Source organism: Uranotaenia lowii, chromosome 3 (genome assembly GCF_029784155.1).
Source record: "Uranotaenia lowii strain MFRU-FL chromosome 3, ASM2978415v1, whole genome shotgun sequence".
Classification (NCBI taxonomy): Eukaryota; Metazoa; Arthropoda; class Insecta; order Diptera; family Culicidae; genus Uranotaenia; species Uranotaenia lowii.
This window is the reverse complement of record NC_073693.1, coordinates 34,503,557-34,525,683: the sequence shown is the minus strand read 5'-3', so window position 1 is coordinate 34,525,683 and position 22,127 is coordinate 34,503,557. Positions and strand designations below refer to the sequence as shown.

Sequence of the window (22,127 nt, the reverse complement as noted above, 5' to 3'; positions counted from 1 at the left end):
ACTTCATACAACTTCCAACGGAATATCAAAGTATTTCACAAACGCAACAAATTATCAAGATTGGATTCATCATTTTGCAAAAAGACGTTTGCGCCAAACAATCCAGGCAAAAGGTTGTAAGTACACTTTGACTATTAAGAGTAAAATTGAAGCCCGTATCGAATACGGAGGCATATTCTTAATCTATTGTAATATTGGATGACAACTTTTCAGACAATTCCGAACTTTGGTTTCAAAACTAGAAATTAAAATGTGTTTCAAAACTTCCAAAGCAATTTTCTCGAAACTCGTACAGTGGCTCATACGACCTAATCAAAACAAACTCTAGAATTAAAAGTTAATGATTGCCATAGAAGGATATGTTGATTTTTTGTTTGCAATAATTCTGGCAACCGAAATAGAAATTGAAACTGTTATGTTTATTAACAAGAAACACTTCAAATAAATAACTTTTTCTTTTCTTACAATTTGAAAATCTGCGCGTCACGGCCGCTACCAGACATATTAGGTATAATTTTGATATTTTGTGCAATATTTGCCGCTAGCCTTTGATATTCACTTTTCACGATACATGTTTGGAATCCAAATAAAAGCACTTTTTCACAATTTGATGGAATCCTTTGAATAATTCATATTCAAATTTTCATTGGTACGTTTGGTTTTTCGATACAATTCCATTCATCCAAGTTTGCCATGATTCGTGGCTGAATTTGGCATGGATCATATTTTCTGTCCTTATGATCTCGTTCCATTGAGAGGTTTGCACTTTATAACACCAAATTAAAATAAAACAAATCATACGCGATCAGATTTATTGTAAGAACTTTGTTAAACGATCGTTTTTCAGGAAGTCCACGATAAAACTAAACACGATGTGGTAATTAGATGCGAGATGAAATAGAATTAGATCTTAGTAATGTAAAATTACATCTTCTTTGAATTAAATCATAAAAAAAATAGGTGTTTAAGCGTTTCTGGCTCGTGTAATTTTACAAATTTTTTGGTGTGTAGTCTTTGATAGGTATTACCTTTTTCATAATGATTTAAACTTGCGGTTTTAAAATTTCTCTTTGAATATTTGATTATTTCTGATTTTATACTTTTTCCTTGAAATCATATTGTACTTCCATATTTTTTTGTGAAATTTCTATTTTAATCTAATCAGTATGGGAGAGTGGGGAATCATGGGCCACTTTTTTCGTTGTTCCATAACTTCTTTATTATAAAAGATAAAATTAAATTAAAAAATGGTATGGATTTCAACATTTTCAAGGTATCACGAGGTATTTTTTTAAAATTTTCAATAAGTTATTTTCCCCAAATTCTGACTGTTTGAAAAAAAACAATATTTTTTGGATTTTGAAAAATGGTGGGGAATTGTGGGCCACCAAATCCAAATTGACCAAACAACATGCAAAGTTTATGAGTTGACCCAAAACTGGGATTTCCTAATTCATTTCGTTATTTTGAAGCAATTTCAGATGATGAAATAAAAAAGAGAGCTGTGTATGATCGAATAGATTCCAAAACCTGGCTCGCGAACGTTTTGGCTAAATTCCTTATACAGGATGGACAAAATATTTTTCATAACTCTTCATTTGGCATAAGAAAACTTTACAGATGAAAAAAACGTATTTTAAGTTCTGAATGTGTATAAATACATAAATATATAGGTGGTTCAAGATGTGTGGCCCACGATTCCCCACAAGCTATGATTTGCAAATTGTTTGCGTTTGTGTGACTTATTGATGTTTCATCAAAACTTCCTTTTCCACGTGAAAGATCATGAAAAAACTAAGATCATAAGCGTATGAGCATATTTTTGTTATGCACTTTAGGTTTCCCATCGATGAAACTAGCGGGTGTTTTTTAAATTATGTAAGTAATTTTTTTACTTGTTTTAACTCGATAAATAAAAGAAGCATATGATGCGTATTTCAGTAAACAACATATGTATATAAATATATGCTTACGCAAAGCGTCGACGATAACAGTTGGTTTGAGATTTTTATCTCAACACACATCTGAGATATTAAAAGTGGCCCACGATACCCCACTCTCCCCTATATTTTGTCAGCTTTATACAGAAAATAGTTTTACGGGGTATTTGTCGATACTTATTATATTATATTATTATATATTATATTATTATACTTAGAATGTGAAATTCTTCTTGAAAATCTCTTTAAATTTATTATCAACGCGTCTATTTTTTGAGAAATAAATATAGGTTTTCAAGGCACAAAGTTTAGCGAAAATAATTTTCTTTCTTTGATTTGATTTGACTTTCATACAAATTTTGAAAGCAACATAACATTGGTTTGTTAAGGGATTATAAACGCTCCAAACGCTTAAACGCAACATTTTGAAAATTATGACTTCGACCTTATTACTCAAACGGCATTATCATGACATGAAACGATCCGAAAGGAAAAGCATGAAAAAAAATACAACAAACCACATTTGCTATCGGGCGTCAAAGATCATGGTCGTTGTCGTAGTCCAAATTCCGAACCGGCTTCGAAGAAATTTCCCAAATTGATTCGAATCGAGTGCGAAACTCGATCGGCCGTAAATCAGATTAATCGATGGGATATGGCACCTTTGAATCACTAATCGATGGCATTTAGCCGAATACTTAAGCTTGAAAGACTTGAAAGACTTGGACAGTGAAACTTCGAGAGAAAGCCATTGACTTCGGTCGAAAAGTGGCAGCAAGTACCCTTTTCCTGCTGATTTATGTCTGGAGGTGGCGCAAAAGTGGTTTGCAGAAATTTCCATACTGGCACGCGGCAAATTTGAATCTCAAACGCAGAATAAGCATGACCGAACTTGATGGTTGTTTATGCTCATGAATGGAGACAGTGACACTCGAGAGAGTGAAATCTATTGTTGCGGTCAGCTTAAAACGCACATTTTGAACAGGGCTTCAGCGCCCGAAAAATTGAGTCGTCCGATCTTTAATTGGGAACTTTCGATCGGAACCGAACATAATGTTTATTATTTGTTTTTTTTAACCTTAAAATCTTTTTTTTAATGGCCATTCGAAATGTCAAACATAAGAAGATCAAATACTCTGTTGAGGAGAAATGATGCACACAACCTGTTAAGACCTTCTTCTTACTGCTTACAGTAACGTTTAAGTTCAGCTTTAAGGAAGGTAATAGAGGCTAGAAAAAAATCCAACGTTTTTCACACCGGTATATTGAAGACCACAGAACAAGAAGACCACAAAAAAAATTCTACAAAACTGTGTCAATGACCTCACCTAGACCCTCTGAGCTCGACTTAGCTTAGCTCCGCTGATCCGGATAAAAGGTAACCAGAAAAAGACTTTTCTAGGTGACTCGGTTTGTCGGTTTGTCACTTTTCCTTACCATTTTCGTAAGTAAGTAAGTGAGTAAAACCCGTCACGGATCGTGGAGCAGGTTTTGGTGCGATGCGTAGTCAGTCATCAATTTTAAAGCTGAGGCGCGCTGAAGATGCACAGAGTGTGATTGTTTCCCTTTCTTTTTGGACCTCAGCAGTAGCACAGAAAAAGGTAATCAATCTTAACCGGGAGATGTTGACGTTCGTCGTTGATCAGGTTTGGTTTCGGGTCTTTCACTCCTTTCACCCGCACTTCTCAATGGGAGGTTGAAGCTTGGTGGCACATTTGATTTCACTTCTTCCGATGCGTCGCGCTTAAATAAGATGTTTATCTTCATGAAAAGTGTCAGCTTGAGGTTATGGAAATGTTACTCAATGGGCGTGTCACTGCTATTAAAAAACCAATTTGAACCAAAATGAACTTTTGTTTGTGTGATGAAAACAAAAACTAAAATAATCGAAATTCCAGTGAAAAACGAGTTTTAAAAGGCTGAAAACTTCGGAAACTGAAACTTTTCAAATTTCTAACCTTTTATGTACATGAAGTTAAAAAAATCGAATCACGATGACCAATTTTTAAGATACTACAAAAATGACAAAAATGACAAAAATGACAAAAATGACAAAAATGACAAAAATGACAAAAATGACAAAAATGACAAAAATGACAAAAATGACAAAAATGACAAAAATGACAAAAATGACAAAAATGACAAAAACGACAAAACTGACAAAAATGACAAAAATGACAAAAATGACAAAAATGACAAAAATGACAAAAATGACAAAAATGACAAAAATGACAATATTTTCGCCGAAAAAAGTCGATGATAACATCAAACAATTCATCGCGGCGATTAACCAGTTCAATCAAACAAAATGACAAAAATGACAAAAATTAAAAAATTACAAAAATGACAAAAAATTACAAAAATTACAAAAATTACAAAAATGACAAAAATTACAAAAATGACAAAAATTACAAAAATTACAAAAATGACAAAAATTACAAAAATTACAAAAATTACAAAAAATACAAAAATTACAAAAATTACAAAAATTACAAAAATTACAAAAATTACAAAAATTACAAAAATTACAAAAATTACAAAAATTACAAAAATGACAAAAATTACAAAAATTACAAAAATTACAAAAATTACAAAAATTACAAAAATTACAAAAATTACAAAAATTACAAAAATTACAAAAATTACAAAAATTACAAAAATTACAAAAATTACAAAAATTACAAAAATTACAAAAATTACAAAAATTACAAAAATTACAAAAATTACAAAAATTACAAAAATTACAAAAATTACAAAAATTACAAAAATTACAAAAATGACAAAAATTACAAAAATTACAAAAATTACAAAAATTACAAAAATTACAAAAATTACAAAAATTACAAAAATTACAAAAATAATAAAAATTACAAAAATTATAAAAATTACAAAAATTACAAAAATAATAAAAATTACAAAAATTACAAAAATTACAAAAATTACAAAAATTACAAAAATGACAAAAATTACAAAAAATTACAAAAATTACAAAAATTACAAAAATTACCAAAATAACAAAAATTACAAAAATTACAAAAATTACAAAAATTACAAAAATTACAAAAATTACAAAAATTACAAAAATTACAATAATTACAAAAAATACAAAAATTACAAAACTTACAAAAATTACAAATATTACAAAAATTACAAAACTTACAAAAATTACAAAAATTACAAAAATTACAAAAATTACAAAAATTACAAAAATTACAAAAATTACAAAAATTACAAAAATTACAAAAATTACAAAAATGACAAAAATTACAAAAATTACAAAAATAACAAAAATTACAAAAATTACAAAAATTACAAAAATTACAAAACTTACAAAAATTACAAAACTTACAAAAATTACAAAAATTACAAAAATCACAAAAATAACAAAAATTACAAAAATTACAAAAATTACAACAATTAAAAAATTACAAAAATACAAAAATTACAAAAATTACAATAATTACAAAAATGACAAAAATAAGAAAAATGACAAAATGACAAAAATTTTGACACTTTTGACAATTTTGACAATTTTGACAGTTTTGACAATTTTGACAATTTTGACAATTTTGACAATTTGACAATTTTGACAATTTTGGCAATTTTGACAATTTTGACAATTTTGACAATTTTGACAATTTTGACAATTTTGACAATTTTGACAATTTTGACAATTTTGACAATTTTGACAATTTTGACAATTTTGACAATTTTGACAATTTTGACAATTTTGACAATTTTGACAATTTTGACAATTTTGACAATTTTGACAATTTTGACAATTTTGACAATTTTGACAATTTTGACAATTTTGACAATTTTGACAATTTTGACAATTTTGACAATTTTGACAATTTTGACAATTTTGACAATTTTGACAATTTTGACAATTTTGACAATTTTGACAATTTTGACAATTTTGACAATTTTGACAATTTTGACAATTTTGACAATTTTGACAATTTTGACAATTTTGACAATTTTGACAATTTTGACAATTTTGACAATTTTGACAATTTTGACAATTTTGACAATTTTGACAATTTTGACAATTTTGACAATTTTGACAATTTTGACAATTTTGACAATTTTGACAATTTTGACAATTTTGACAATTTTGACAATTTTGACAATTTTGACAATTTTGACAATTTTGACAATTTTGACAATTTTGACAATTTTGACAATTTTGACAATTTTGACAATTTTGACAATTTTGACAATTTTGACAATTTTGACAATTTTGAAAATTTTGACAATTTTGACAATTTTGACAATTTTGAAAATTTTGACAATTTTGACAATTTTGACAATTTTGACAATTTTGACAATTTTGACAATTTTGACAATTTTGACAATTTTGACAATTTTGACAACTTTGACAATTTTGACAATTTTGACAATTTTGACAATTTTGACAATTTTGACAATTTTGACAATTTTGACAATTTTGACAATTTTGACAATTTTGACAATTTTGACAATTTTGACAATTTTGACAATTTTGACAATTTTGACAATTTTGACAATTTTGACAATTTTGACAATTTTGACAATTTTGACAATTTTGACAATTTTGACAATTTTGACAATTTTGACAATTTTGACAATTTTGACAATTTTGACAATTTTGACAATTTTGACAATTTTGACAATTTTGACAATTTTGACAATTTTGACAATTTTGACAATTTTGACAATTTTGACAATTTTGACAATTTTGACAATTTTGACAATTTTGACAATTTTGACAATTTTGACAATTTTGACTATTTTGACAATTTTGACAATTTTGACAATTTTGACAATTTTGACAATTATGACAATTTTGACAATTTTGACAATTTTGACAATTTTGACAATTTTGACAATTTTGACAGTTTTGACAATTTTGATAGTTTTGACAATTTTGACAATTCTGACAGTTTTGACAATTTTGACAATTTTGACAATTTTGACAATTTTGACAATTTTGACAATTTTGACAATTTTGACAATTTTGACAATTTTGACAATTTTGACAATTTTGACAATTTTGACAATTTTGACAATTTTGACAATTTTGACAATTTTGACAATTTTGACAATTTTGACAATTTTGACAATTTTGACAATTTTGACAATTTTGACAATTTTGACAATTTTGACAATTTTGACAATTTTGACAATTTTGACAATTTTGACAATTTTGACAATTTTGACAATTTTGACAATTTTGACAATTTTGACAATTTTGACAATTTTGACAATTTTGACAATTTTGACAATTTTGACAATTGTGACAATTTTGACAATTGTGACAATTTTGACATTCTTGACAATCTTGACAATTTTGACAATTTTGACAATTTTGACAATTTTGACAATTTTGACAATTTTGACAATTTTGACATTTTTGACAATTTTGACAATTTTGACAATTTTGACAATTTTCTTTGTTTATCCATTATTTTTCATCTGTTCCTCAGCCTCTTTCCAAACTGCTAGTGTAAAATGTTGGTGTGTTTCCTGTGGCCAGTTTGCTCCAGGACAAATTTAAAAACGCAACACAACTTACTCTCAGGTGACTCAATGATAAGTTAAGAAAGTCCTTTCTTATCAACTTCGTGACACTTATTTATTCATCTTGTCTTTAAAACTATAATTTGGTTTTTCTTTAGTACTGTTTTGTACATTCATAGATTAAAGCAACCTCAATCTTTTTAACCCTCTTACATCCAGAATTTTATCGCTGAAAAAAATCACATAATTGATCCTCTAACTGTACTGGTAAGATATGTTGTTTAGTTTTAAATAAATTGTTATACATAAAAAATAACGATAAAATCCCTTAAAAACCTCTTCGAATTTTTGTGGTTTACCAGCGGTAGATTTTAATCAGTAAAAATCAATCCATGTTTGATATACTATCTTTTAAACCTTTTTTGTCCTATATTTTGTTATACCAACATTTGTGAAATAATTGAACTTTTTATAGATTACTTCAGTCAAACCATGTAATTTTTTTGATGATGATGTTGGTTGATTTAATTTCCGTGAATTATTTTTTTTTTGCACTCTTCCACTTCCAAAACTCAAACTATCATGTTTTTGGTTTTTTCTTCCTTTTCAACGAAAGTATCAGACAACTGATTCCATTGCATTGCTTCTGTCCGGCCTTCTCAGAAACCCCTTCAGACGGAATAATCCGCTCCAAGAAAGTGAAACTTGCTTGGACCAGTTTAAGGATGAGGCGAGGAACTTCTCCGGGCAGGTTTTGGTGGTGAACTTTTTATGGTAGGGAAACCACTTTCGATTATCACCGGGCGAGAGATAGATATGTCACACAGTGCCAGTTGAGAAAAAAGAAGCTGCTCGCATATGGATCTAAATCGGATATGGCCCATTGAAATGTCACAAACTAGTTTACTGCTAGAGACTAACCTTGACTTAGATTAGAGTCGGACATTCGGAAAGACTGTAAGGATCGTAATATATTTACGAGTTAAATTCAATTTTTTCAACTTTTAATAACAAATTTAAAGCACGGATGGAGAGGTACAAACAAAAGATTTTATGTATTGATTTTAACGAACACTGGCTTCCAGCAGGATTCCTTGATTTGTTTGATGTTCTCAACCTTTGACTGGGGATTGACGGCTTCCTTTACGGCCCAATTGCAGTCCAAGGGATTGCGATCCAAATTCAGATACTCCAGCTTCTTCCATCGGGGTGTGGCATCGAAACGAGTCAGATTATTGTCGGCAAAGTTCAACACTGCCAAACCCGGTAAATCAACCTGATTAAGGACACTAGCATCCAGAAGCTTATTCGTCTGCAGTTCCACGAATCGAAGGGCTTTTATCGAAAGTGGCTGTTGGACTACGATTTTAGTTAATTGGTTCTCTTCCAGCGAAAGTGTTGTCAAATGATCGAGTCCTTTAAAGTCATCCATTCGAAGGGTTTGAATTTTGTTTCCGTACGCTTCGAGAATCTGAAGTTTTTTCAGTTTGGATAGACCCTTCGGAACGGAAGTCAGTGGATTTTTAACTAGGCTTAAACATTTGAGTGATGGCATATTCCATTTGCTAACATCCAGTTCCGATATTGAACATTGATGGCAATAGAACTGGCGCAATCCAGCCATATTCACCACAATTGGAGTAATTACTTTAAGACTCACAATATTATTGATGAAAGTTAGAAATACCATTTGGTCCAAACCATCGAAAGCACTCATATTCAGCACCTTCAAAGCCGCATCTGCCAAAGAAATTTCCGTCGTTCTTTTCAGCCTGCCTACATTCGCCGGAACAGCTTCCAGGGGATTCTGATTAAAAAATACTTCGGTGGCCATATACTCCCTGTCATCTTCTAGAATCCAGCGTCGGGTGCTACTGTTCGAAACCACAAACTTATCGACGGAAGCAACCTGATAAATCGTGGGAACTTTTCCTCCATAAACATCCATCCGATTGGCAGTGCTCAGCAAATCCACGAAAAGCTGATGGGAAGATTCTGCCACGGTTACTCCAACCAGGTCCACATATCGAAGCGTCGGAGATCCGGCTGGCCAAACGAAGGGGGCCTTCAGCGCTTCCACCGGATGGGTGTAGCACACGTTGATTCCGCTCTTGAAGCCGCAAAAGCGGAGATAGCTTGTTTCCTCCTCCTCCTGGAAGGAGGATTGAACCAGCAGGGTGCTGAAGAGAAAATTGAAATTTATATAAATGTAAATATATAATCCACAAAACCCAAATTTGAAAAAAAAAAATTAAACGCAATTAGCCCAATCCTCAATTAAAACCCAGAAAATAAGAGCCTTAAAAATAAAAAAAAGGCCTTAACAATTGATAAAGCTCAGTTGGCAAATCAGTTGCCTAAGATATTCTAATCAGTTTACCAGAAGAGAATTTCGATAACTGTCCGCCAGCTGCAACATTGATATAAAGTCGAGAATGCCATATAGATGATAAAACGACAATAATCTAGAAAAAAAAAATTTGAAAACGAAAATAAAAAGGAGCAATGAATAACTGGTTTGTGTTTAATGTGAATAGTTCTTGTTAAATATAGGTTCCTGTCCCGACCGGGAATTCCCGGGAAACCAAAATTATCGTGAATTTCCGAATCCCGGGAAACGCTGAAAAATCCCGAGAATTCCCAAACCCAATAAAGAAAGCTACATTACTAAAAATTTACACGACCTGAATTCAGGAAGCAAAATGAAAAATCTCCTTCAAATAAGGATTAGACTTTATAGACTTTATAGAATATTTTTGAGACTGGTAAATATATCCAATTTGATTAAAAAATATTTTTTAATTTTAAATTTCTTTTTCAAAACACTCATCATGACGAAACTCTTTTCGCAAACTTTTGACAGTTGAAACAAATAGATAGTTATCTGGAATTTTTAAAGTTTTGTTTTCATATATATTACAGCTTCTTACAGTTTGAGAAATAAGTGAATGAGAAATTTGCAAGAAAAAAAAATTGTAATATCGTGCTCATAGGAACACGAACACGGATATTCTACTGATTTGTGGCAGAAAAGTTGAATATGCATCAAACATGTATGCCACACTTAGGAGGATTAGAAGGATTCCGGACAGGAAATCCCGGTGAGAGCTTTCCGATTTTTATTACTATATTTTTACTCTCCTATGGTTTTGCTGCATTTGTTTTTACATTTTTGACACCTAAATATGTGGATAGTGTTCGTATCCTGTGGGGCAGCATTTCCACGGGTCGGTATCCAGTTGGTGTAATCATAAAAGACATCGATTGCTTTGATCGTTAAAAATAGGGGAGAATGAGGATACTTGATCCCTGGGGATACTTGATTCCTTAGCTATATCTCGAAACTGGAATGTCTTACAAAGATCAAATGTTCTAGACAAATGTGCCAAAATGAGCAAAATAACAATGCTTGTAGTTTAAAAATTTTTAACAAAATAATTGTTTGAGTAATTGAACTTTGTTTGAAAAATTTCACAAAATGTAACTTGAAGATCTTTTTTCATCACTTTAAAATGTTCCTCACAAGGGAATATTATGAAAAAAATATTTGTTCCAATGTATCAATCGCTCGAGCGTAAAATGAACTTCATAATGCCATATTTTCAAAGCAATGGAAAACTCTCAAGTTTTTTCAGAAAAAGTTTTCTAAAATGTTGATTATGGGTACAATTGATCCCCTAGAGTTGGGTACAATTGATCCCCCTTCCAAACGGCATATTCTTCTTCTGAATTGATCGTTATGATTGCTGATTACGAAATTACTAATATTTATCCAAAAACTAATATTTATCCAACAATTATCTGAAGAAAAGAGCAAAAATAATTAATTTTCTCTTAATTATAAAAAATAGCGCCTTTAAGTATGCAATGTAATTAGCGTTGAGACAAAGTTATAGAATTTTCTTCTTATGTCTGCTATAAATTGTGAAATGAGAACAAACATGACCAAAACAGTCAATTAACAATATATCTTGGGGTTTTGTTTGATTTTTATACAAGGATTACGGCTTCCTGAATAAAAGATCAAGTTTCCTTCAATAGGGGATCAAGTCTCCCCTAGTTTCCTTAAAAAACATCTAAGAGCACAGGAGGTGTAGGAAAACTCGATCGTACCATTCACCAAAATGGATCCTGATCTAAAACCTTTCCTCTACTAACACAACCCTTTCCTTGGATATTTAAAAACAGGTTCACAGACGTATAGACGGTGTCTATAGTTTGAGATATTGACTTACCTTTTTTCTGAATTTTTTAAAAATTAATCTTTTGAATATATAGGGACAAAAGGTTGTAAATTGAGTTTTGTGCATTGTGAATGAACTGCATGAAATGCATAAGTTCAGCAAAGTCTAATCAATTATGTTATCTGAAGTATTGAATGAATGATCATATCTAAGCACTTCAAGTTCAATGATTTAAGGTGGATATGAGTAGTCAACTAAACTGACTAACTAACTAACTGAAACAAATACAGACCCCGTTCGTTTTTGGCAACATTCGATTTTGGCTACATTCGATTTTGGCAACATCCGATTTTGGCACATGTGCAAAATTGAACGGTTTTTAGAAACAACATTACCTTTTTGTTTTCGTTATAACAGAACCAATATAATTTAGACTAACACCATAAATACGTTTTTATGTTCTGAAATGCTGATAGAATGCAACAATAAATACAAAAGTTTTGAAAAAAAAATTATAAAGTACTCAAAAATTACAAAAATATGAAAAATTCAAAAAATTAAAAAAAAACAAACTCAAACAAAAGACTGAAAATGACGAAAAACAACTAAAAAATGATGAAAAACGACAAAAACAGCAAATATGACAAATAAACACAAACATTTAAAACAAAACAAGGGAAATAGAAAATGCATCAGAAACATGATGAAAAAAATTAAAAATGACTACAAATGGTCGGAAATTGACCAAAAATAACATGTTTTATAATAATGACAGTTATTTTGTGAAAATAACTGAAAAAAAGGTGAGAAAAAAAACCGTTCGATTTTGGCAACATTCGACTTTGGCAACACAAAATGTACGGGCGTGTTGCCAAAATCGTCTGTAGATAGTTATATGAAAATTTACGCGATTTGATGAATTACAAGCAATCCAACTTCTATCGATAGTGAAAAATCTTTGTCAATTATATCAAATTTTTTTAGCAAGAATCAGTCAGCATTGTCAGTTTAAGTACTTAATACACTATCTAATTTCAAAGTATCTACACTGACTAATTTATAGATGCCATCATTGATTTAGCTAACGACTGAATGAATACTGGAAGAAGTTTAAAAAATTTGGTGTAAATTACTTTGATTAAAGGTTGTTTGAAATTTTTGCCAAAAAAGGATTTCCGTTCAGTATTTTCAACTTTTAAAATAATATAGACCCATTCCAAGCGCTCCTCAACTGAAGAACCGATTTTCATTTTTCATTATTCAAAAATAATTTGCCGAGCATTTGAAAGTTAATTACTTGAGCTTCATTTTCCATCAAAAAAAATTTCAGTTACCTTTGATCACGGTAAATTTTATGAATAAACATTTGCTTTCATACAAATTCATTAGACTTTGAAGGAAAACAAATTTCTCATAAAATTATTTAAAAAAAGTGTCCTTTATTGAAACTTTCACCTCATAGAATGTTGCTAGAAAATCCAAATCGAGCCCCGTATTCACATTTATTCCCACGAAGAGACTTATAGGGCCAGATTATACTACTAAAAGGGGTCGTTAAGTTTGTATAGATTTGAACGGAATTCGTTCGGGATGAACAAAAAACACCTATTAAACATTTTTCACCAATAATATTGGTCCTTATTAAAAGATTTTCTTTTAATTTCAGTGTTTTAAAGCTTAAATTATAACAATATTTCATCTGAGGAACGCATATCGATTAGTTAGAGTTATAATATAATTGTTATAAAGCTTCAAAACTGGTATATAACCCATCAGAAGCATATTTTTGAAACTCAATATGTTTTTTTCACCATAACCATTATCGAACTGGGACCTTGGGAGAAACAGTTAATTCAAATCAACATTTAAAAAAACTTAAAACAGCGATTTGATGGTTGTAATGGAACAAAACTTTTCTAAAATTTTCATAAAATTTGCTTCAATAAGAGAGCAGAAAAATGTGGTTTAAAAAAAAACTGAAAAGTGGAAAAAGTGGCGTCACAATTTCTTTTGCTTATATTTTGATAACTTTTCGTTCAATCAAAATATTTTTGATTGCAAATTGTAACGAATTAAATTCTTAGCTTAGGGGTGTAATTTTTTTCAATGTGCGATATGAACTGCAAAATCTTCAAACAATATATCAATAAATTGTTTTGAAACGTTGTGACACAGACAGAGTTGTGACGTCACGCTGGAATGGTCTATAAAAATATAATTTTTTTTTTTTGAGTTTTTTGATTGTTTATTGAACTATTGGGGCATTGAAACAATTTTAAATGTTTTACAACACTACTATTCTAGAATTAAAAAATACCATAAAGATAAGGTATCGTATGCCATCGAGTTTTAAAATCATATTTTTCAATTTTTCCCGGGATGCCAAGAATTCCCGGGAAAAGGATTGTTAGAATTCCTGATTCCCGGAAATGTTCAAATGGCCGAAAAAAGGACATTCTATTATTGAAGTTGGTAAAACAACAAAGAGATGTGTGTTGTGACTGTGAAAAATTATACTGAATCGACTGCTTTGATTTCATGGTTTTTATGGTTTATAATTCCTCAAATTGAACTGCATTTTTAATGTTATAAATGTTTCAAAGTGAGAACTGAAACATTTTTTTCATGTTCACAGCATTTCTAACTTTTTAATAAATTTCCAAGTTAATGCAAGATTCAATGAGCTAAACTTTAAGAAAATGATTTTATACTTTTATTACTATCGACACAATTCATTTCTTCTCTTTGCTGATTTTTGGTGTTTAAAAAGTTTGACGTTTGACATCACTTAAAAAAGTTATACCTTTTTATGCCATCACGTAAAGCTTGCTAAACCGGGAATTATTATGTATGTTTCATTGAATAATACCTCGTTTTTGAGACCATAAGGAAGCCAAATCAAGGATGTTCGAATATTCGTTCAACAATAAGGCTGAAACAAATTTGTAATCTTTCCTTTGTCACTAGGAAGGAGTTAAAACATCACGAGGGGATGATAAAAAATAGTCCAAATTTTTCAATAAATTGAAAAAAATTTGGCAAAAGTTTGTATGCAATAAACATGCATACAACCGCATATATCGCACAACATCAAAGAATCTAGTGGTTTTAAACTTTTTTTCCTGCACTACCCCCTTTTGCACAATTTTCGAGCACAACTCCCCCTGTTAGAATTTATGAAAAATCTTTGGAAGAATGCTAATTGGCATCGTTGGAAAACCTTAAGCTTTCGGAAACTTATGGTAAATATTATTTGAAACGTTCAATGAAATTTCAAATTGTTCTAATTGACTTCAGACGACCGAAAATCCAACGCATAGCCATCAATTGTAGCAAGACTGGACTCAAAATTATTACAAAATCAAATTGCTTCAAACCCCAAGACTGAAATTGAAAAAGTGTAAATTTTCAACGAAAAATACTTTAACTTGCAAAAATAAAAAAAAAACTAATAACAAATCGCGTATCTAATTTTAGTTTTTTTTTTTTGGTTTTGGTTTTTTATTCATCAAATATTTAATCCTAATTTGGTGAAACAGCATAAAAAGTATAACACATAGTGATATATCTTGATAAAATTAGTTTCGAATTTTTATTTATCACAATTAAAGAAAAAAAAATACTGCTTCTTTCACGGGTCTAAGAATTTTAAAAAGATTCTAACAACTAAATTTCCACAATTTATTGAAAATAGAATAACTTTTGATGTTTTATTACGAAAAATTTTTGAATTGCACTTTTTTATCGATTGAACTAAGGACCAACAAATCAGAACTAAAGAAAAAAGATCTTTTGGCTTGTGAGCATTTTTCTTTTTCATTTCAAAAACCTATGACCAACTTTGGGACGTCTTTTAACACAGATTCTATTTAAAGATTTTTTGTCATTTTTTTAGGACAGTATATTTTTAAGATTTTCAAGAATTGCTATCAAAAAGGTTTCTTTTTGTACAACCCAAAATAAACATACAAACCCAGATCACTATACAGATCGTATACGAAATCTGTCACAATTTAAAAAAAAATCTGTTTGTGATTGTGACTTACTAAGACAAAAACTTGCTTAACAACTCTGCGAGTTTACAGATATTTGTCCTAAACCTGCTACCATGTGGTTTTCAAATTTCTTCAAAGTCGTTTCATTGTTGTACATTGAACGTACTCGTTGTCATTTCAATTCTAAGTTTTTTTGTACTTTGTAAAAATGTGAATTTTAAAATAACACAACCGCTCCCCTGAGCCCTTCTAACGATCCCCCCCCTCCCCCAAACTTCAAAGTTTAGCTCACTGCCCCTCTAAAAGCTCTCAACGCCCACCAAGGGGGCAGTAGAGGAGACCATTTTGAGAACCACTGTTTAAGATCGAAAATTTGGAAAAATCTCTAATACAAAAGGTGATACAATTCCCTATCTGTATAGTTTGACTTTCGTTCTGTCAATTGTTTGAATAATCTTTATTTATTTTCCCCTTCTCGATTTTCGAGAAAATTAAAGGAGGGTGACAAAAGAAGAACAATCGAAAAATTGTCCCGATTCACCCCATTTTATTTAACAGAAAATAGGCCTAATTGGATTCGCAAAAAAATAAGGATGAAACTCTAAAATATCCGAAATTTATCGAAAAAAGTTGAAATTTTTAAAAACCAACGAACAATAAGTGAATGTAATCCACATTTTTTTTTTGATTTTCTTGAACAAAAAGTGGTCGATTCTTAAAACAAGCTTTGATTAGATTTTCAGAAATTTCAAACGTGATTTTCTCATTTCGAGATACAGACTCCGTTCGATTTTGGCAACATTCGATTTTAGCAACATCTGAGCAAAAACCGTTCGATTTTGGCAACATCCAAAAAATACGGTTTTTTTTTGTCATTTTTTTATTTTTTATTTTCATTTCAAATTAATCAAAACTAATGTTAAACGTAATATTAGCATGACATTTTTCAATTCGGCTTATTTATAATAGTTTTCAACAGTAAAAATATGAATTTTTCCATGTTTTACTGCCTAAAACTAATACAATTGAGCCAAATTGAGAACTTTTATGCTAATATATGGTTTTAAATCAATTTTAAATAATTTGAAATAAAAATTTAAAATAAAAAAGTGGCAAAAAATCTGATCGATTTTGGCAACATTCGATTTTGGCAACATATAATTTACGGGCGTGTTGCCAAAAACGAACGAGGTCTGTAATTGGAATGAAATGTTACGCTGGATTTGAAGAACATTTCGTACTTTTCATGCCCGCATTTGACAAACTCGGTACCAATTTCCTTTGAACATTTTTTCAGTGAAATTAGATCTTTAGAGGCACGCGTTTTAGTAGATATGGAACTTTTGTGTGTTATGAAAGAATTGCTTATTGCGCTCATTGAACGCAAGATTTACAAAAAAAAATTGTGTAAAATTTCAAACTTTCTGTGATTTGACCCAGAAATTCTGTGATGATTTTATGTGTTGGAAATAGCATTGATTTCATTCAAAAGTCATACAAAGTTGTTTTTTTCACTTAAGAAAAATCATTTAAATTTACAATCTAATCATGATTTTCAAAACAAAGTAAAAATTCAAAAATTAATGTTGACAAAAAATAACAATTTCTGAAATATTTTCCAAAATTTTAAAAATCTGTGAAATCTCTGAATATTTCCAAAACTCTGTATTAAAAATTGCTAAAAATTCTGTGAAGCTATTGATTTGTCTGTAATTTCGGCAACCTTGATTGTAAGAGCGAATGATATCTCTGGCCTATACCGTTAACTTTCTTTTGAATGTAGGCAATGAGAAAAATGTTGCTATTTTCTCAAAGATAAGCACACGAAGGCATTTGTTTCTATTCTTGAAACAAGAAAAAAATTACGATTTTTAGAATTCAACAATCTTGACTGCTAAACTGAAAAGTTCAATTTTAACATCCAAGAAACTTGTTTAATGATAAGAGTGGAATTATTAAAACGGTTCAGCTATGAACATGGTTGTAAAAATGAAATTCAAGAATATGGTGAAATGATCAAATGCAGGATTCAGAAGTTTAAATTTGTTTTAACAGTTCATCATTTAAATGTCAAATCCACTGCAGAATTTGGAACTGGAATGTTAAAAAAACAGTTTTAGAATGTTTACAACATTAGGGCACAATCATCGCAAAGATAACTTTAGATATTTTAATTGATATGGGTATTCCCAGCTAACATGAAATCGTAATAGAAATGATAATCCAAATCGAATATTGAGACATTTTCAATAATTATCGTAAACACGTTGGTATTGAGTGCTTTTCTATCATTCATTTACGACAAGCTTTGCCCAACAAAAATTGAATCGGATAGCAGTTTAGTCAATTCGTAAATATGCCTCCAGAAAGTTGAGAATATGCTCATTCGACATTTACGATTTGAGTGGACTGATTTACGATAAATGGGCGGTCCTTCAATTGACACTCTCTCCGGTCTCTTCCTTTGACCGGTTCGTAAAAAGAAAATCTCATCTATAGAGCTTTAGCGTTAACCAAATCAACTGATGAGTTGGCATCGTGGTAAGATACCGGTCTGCGAACTCGGAGAACTGGAGTTCAAATCTCGGTCGAGGAAATTTTTTTTCGTTTATTTTGCTTTTTGTTGGAATATCGAATCGTTGGAATCTTGTCATTGTAGGTATATCGCCTCCACTTTTGTAGCTATATGCTATTTTGGTAAGTTTAATACAATCTTTTTATCTGGTATATTTGTTTGAAAAATTCTGTTGTTCCTGCGTTATACCTTCATAAATGTTTGCTGGGTTATATTTTACTAGGTTAAAAAAATTAAATTGTTCTATAAAACTAAGGCTATGATCAATTAGTATCCGGACACTTTATTTCGGTGAAAGCTACGTTAATAGAGCTCGGATATGCAAAAATGTAGAAGCGTTGACTATCTTTCCTTTTTTTGATAGATTTTTAAGTTAGCGTGTGTTTGAGATATTCACGATGCAAAAAGACAAGGTGAAAATAATTTTGCACAAATTTGCTCCTTTTACGCATTTTGCGCCTCGAAAATTCTTCATTGTTGACTTGAAAGCTCATAAACTGTTGATTTTTTTTGATTTTTTTTTTCGGACCAAATGGTTAAGAAGTATAAGGAGACACTCTAAGATCCACACGAAGTTCAAACCATCCATCGGAGTGCAACCCTTGATCTTAAATATGATAAATAGTCTATGGTTATTGGGGATAGCTAAATACCGACTCCTTAAATAATGCAAAAAATCCATTTCCGACAGGCAAAAAGTGTTGCCTGACTAGTAGACACCAAGTAAATAACTAATAACGATCAGTTACAAAGATCGCAATCTGTGCATCCGGTTTTTACGCAATATGACAGATGAGTTCTGATGGAAAAAAAATGTATGTTAAAACCGGATTTAAGAGATCAAATTCTTCGAGATGCCTACTCATGAAAAGGTTCCAACCAGATTCCAATTGCTTTTTCCAGGTGAGTTTGTGTAAAATATCATGATTTTGCAAAGGTTTTGCTTCTGTGGTAAAAAAATAATCAATGACTGAAAAAAGTGTGCAAAGATAAAAAAAGAGATTTTATGAAAAAGTTAGAGTCTTTCTTGAAATCATTGATAAATATTTTTTTCTATATTTTAACACTAAATTTCATATTAAGGGGGGGGTAGGGTCTAACGGGTATAAAAAAACACCATTTTCACGATTTTTTTCTAGAGCTATCGTTCAAACAAATGTATTCAAATTTTTTGCATTATACAAAGCATTGTTAAAAGAACATTTAGTATTTTTTTTCGTAGAAAAATATTGAAAAACGAGCCGGTGACGGAGCATTTTCGAGGATGCCTTTTAGAAAACAGGATTTGCGGTGGACACTGTATCTCAGCACAGAATCATCTGAAGTCAAAAAATCAGAGCAAAATATTTTTAATAGATGTTTTTCTGGACCCCAACGTTTTTATTTAACTTAAAAATATTTTTATGAAATTTTTGTGGCTGTTTGAAGTAAAAACTACGATTTTTCACTTAAAAATCCGCCATTTTTCACCTCTAAAATCTCCCCAAAGTAAAAAAATCAAAAAAGAAAAACGTTGGGGTCTGGTATTTTATATGTAGAAAATATGTTCCAAATTTGAAAAGAATCGGATAAGTATGTAAATGTGCTTTCGAGAAAAACGCGTTTGAAGTTTCTGCTCTTGCTTTCTTGCAGTATTAGATAGGAGGAGATAAAGGCTTATAACTTCTACAGTTTTGCTTCAATTGACTTGAAAATTTGACACAACATTCTTGAAATGTTTTACAATAAGAAAATAAAAAAATAAAAAAATCGATTTTTTGAAAATGTTAGACCCTACCCCCCCCTTAACACATTCATTTCCTCCATAGGAAGTTTTTCGATCAAATGAATAATTTTTAAAATACACACGTTTGTAACTGCCCGGATTTTAAATGATCATAACCTAAATTCAAATTATTTCAATTTTATACTTACATCAGGAAAATCAACCGTACAGTCGGCAGCATTTTAGAATACTGTCTAGGATACCTTTATCTGATAACCTTCAGTCAATCGACACAAAATTGGTCGTAAGTGTTATTTAATCGTCAGCCAGCCATAAACAAATTATTACATCACAACGCGATAGTTATGATTTTGACAAAACTGTTTCATGCAGAGCTACTAACAAATTTGAGGCGTTTTTCTTCTCAGTTCTCGCATACTTTAAAACTGAAAGTTTAATGAAAAAAGGTTCAAATCAGGTAAAAGGGACACATTTCCGAATAAAATACGCTAAGTATTTGGTCGATAACTGACCCAAGCATCTATCTTTTCAAAAAGTTATGAAGTACTTGAAATCAAATTATTTTTTCTGAGTTAATCTATGTAGAGGCTGGTAAAAACTATAGAACAAGTTTGAGGACACAAAAATGATAACATTTGAGCAGTTGTTATACTTTACATTGTTAACGTACGTTATTTATTAAAACTGTGAGTGAGTGCTGGTAAAATCCATGTCTATTAATTTACAGATTCCACCTGATTTCCCATGGAAGGTGTACGAAGATTCTGTGTGACTATAGCAGTGGTCCCCTTCAAAAGTGTCAAATTAAGGATGTGACGTTGACGTCTCCTGTAACCTGGTACTCGAAGGAACCCTCCTCGATTGAACTTAAACTTGATAACGTGACTATAGAGCAGTCAAATCGAGCATTTTTCGAACAGCTTCTTCCTGTTTGTACCGATTTGCTCATTTTCGACTCGAATATCCCAACACTCTACCTGACACCAAACTTGAGACGATTAACTATCAATTCTACCTACCCAATAACTTTGAAACTTGTGAATGAAGCTTTCAATAGCCTCATTTTTGTTTCGATGAATCATCAACCCACCATTCCAGGAATAATCTACCAAATGCCGCAACTGAGTGAAATTCGTTTCTCTAAATTAAACCTGTATGAAATTGATTTTGCTACTCTGGCCCCTCTGAAGAATGTTTATATTGTATATTTTGGAAATGGGATATTGACACGGCTGTTCGCATCCCAAGTGGTTCATTTTCCAGTTTTGGCAACACTTGATTGTTCCGGAAACCAATTAACCGAAGTGAATTTTAAAAATTTTAATCTAAATTCATTAGGATACCTCCACTTAAATGCAAATCGCTTGCTTTACATTCCCAAAACGTTGAAGGCTCTATCCGCTGTTTACCAGATCAACTTGGACGATAATCATATTTTGTTCATTCAAATGAGTCAGTTTAATGAACTGAACAATCTAGAATTATTGTCACTGGCACGAAATCGGATTTCCTACATAATCGATAATGGAACCGTTGATTTGCCCTGCTTGCTGGACCTCAATCTATCCTACAACAATCTGCATGCCCTGGATTTCGGAAATTGGTCCATTCCCAAACTGCGAACCCTTACTCTGACGGGCAATAAACTGAGGATTCTGTACGACTTTCGATATCAGGGAATCAAAACTGCCAAGTTGAATGCTAATTTGTGGATGTGTAGCTGGTTAGCCAAGGAGAAAAAACTGGTGGAAAAGAGTTTGGAATATCCCGATAAATCGTGTGCAGGGCGATTGGTACTTGAAATTTGTTGTTTTAATTGATAAGGTTGAAAATAAATGATTATCTAAATCGTGACGGTTTTTTCGATTTTTGGATTTTTTTTCAGAATGTTTCCTTAATTTCGATTTTTTTTCTTTTCGTTTTCACAGGCTTGAAAATCATTGTTTTGCAGCACAAGTTTGTGCTAGAAACTCCAATAGAAAGCTCAAAGTTTTGTTTTGAAGTTTCATATCTGAGTGAATAAAAAATGTGTAATCCCTTTTCCCCTAAATTTATGCAGCATCATTTTTCTTTTTCTTATGTCATCTTAAGCGACAAAAAGTAGTCTGTGTTTTACTTTTTCGGATAAAGCCTACATATACTGTATTTTATTGATGTTATTGAAGCTAAACGTCCTCTATGACGATTTTATTTATTTATTCTTTT

General features: G+C 30.8%; 1 protein-coding gene across 1 annotated transcript; it reads right to left on the bottom strand.

Annotated features, from left to right (window-relative positions):
- Window positions 1-8,493: 8,493 nt before the first annotated feature.
- On the bottom strand, window positions 8,494-20,142 carry LOC129752077 (uncharacterized). Its single transcript, XM_055747871.1, has 2 exons — window positions 20,111-20,142; window positions 8,494-9,622 (listed from the first exon to the last, which is right to left on the bottom strand). Exons 1-2 carry the CDS (start codon window positions 20,140-20,142, stop codon window positions 8,494-8,496), a joined length of 1,161 nt encoding a protein of 386 aa, XP_055603846.1.
- Window positions 20,143-22,127: the final 1,985 nt, after the last annotated feature.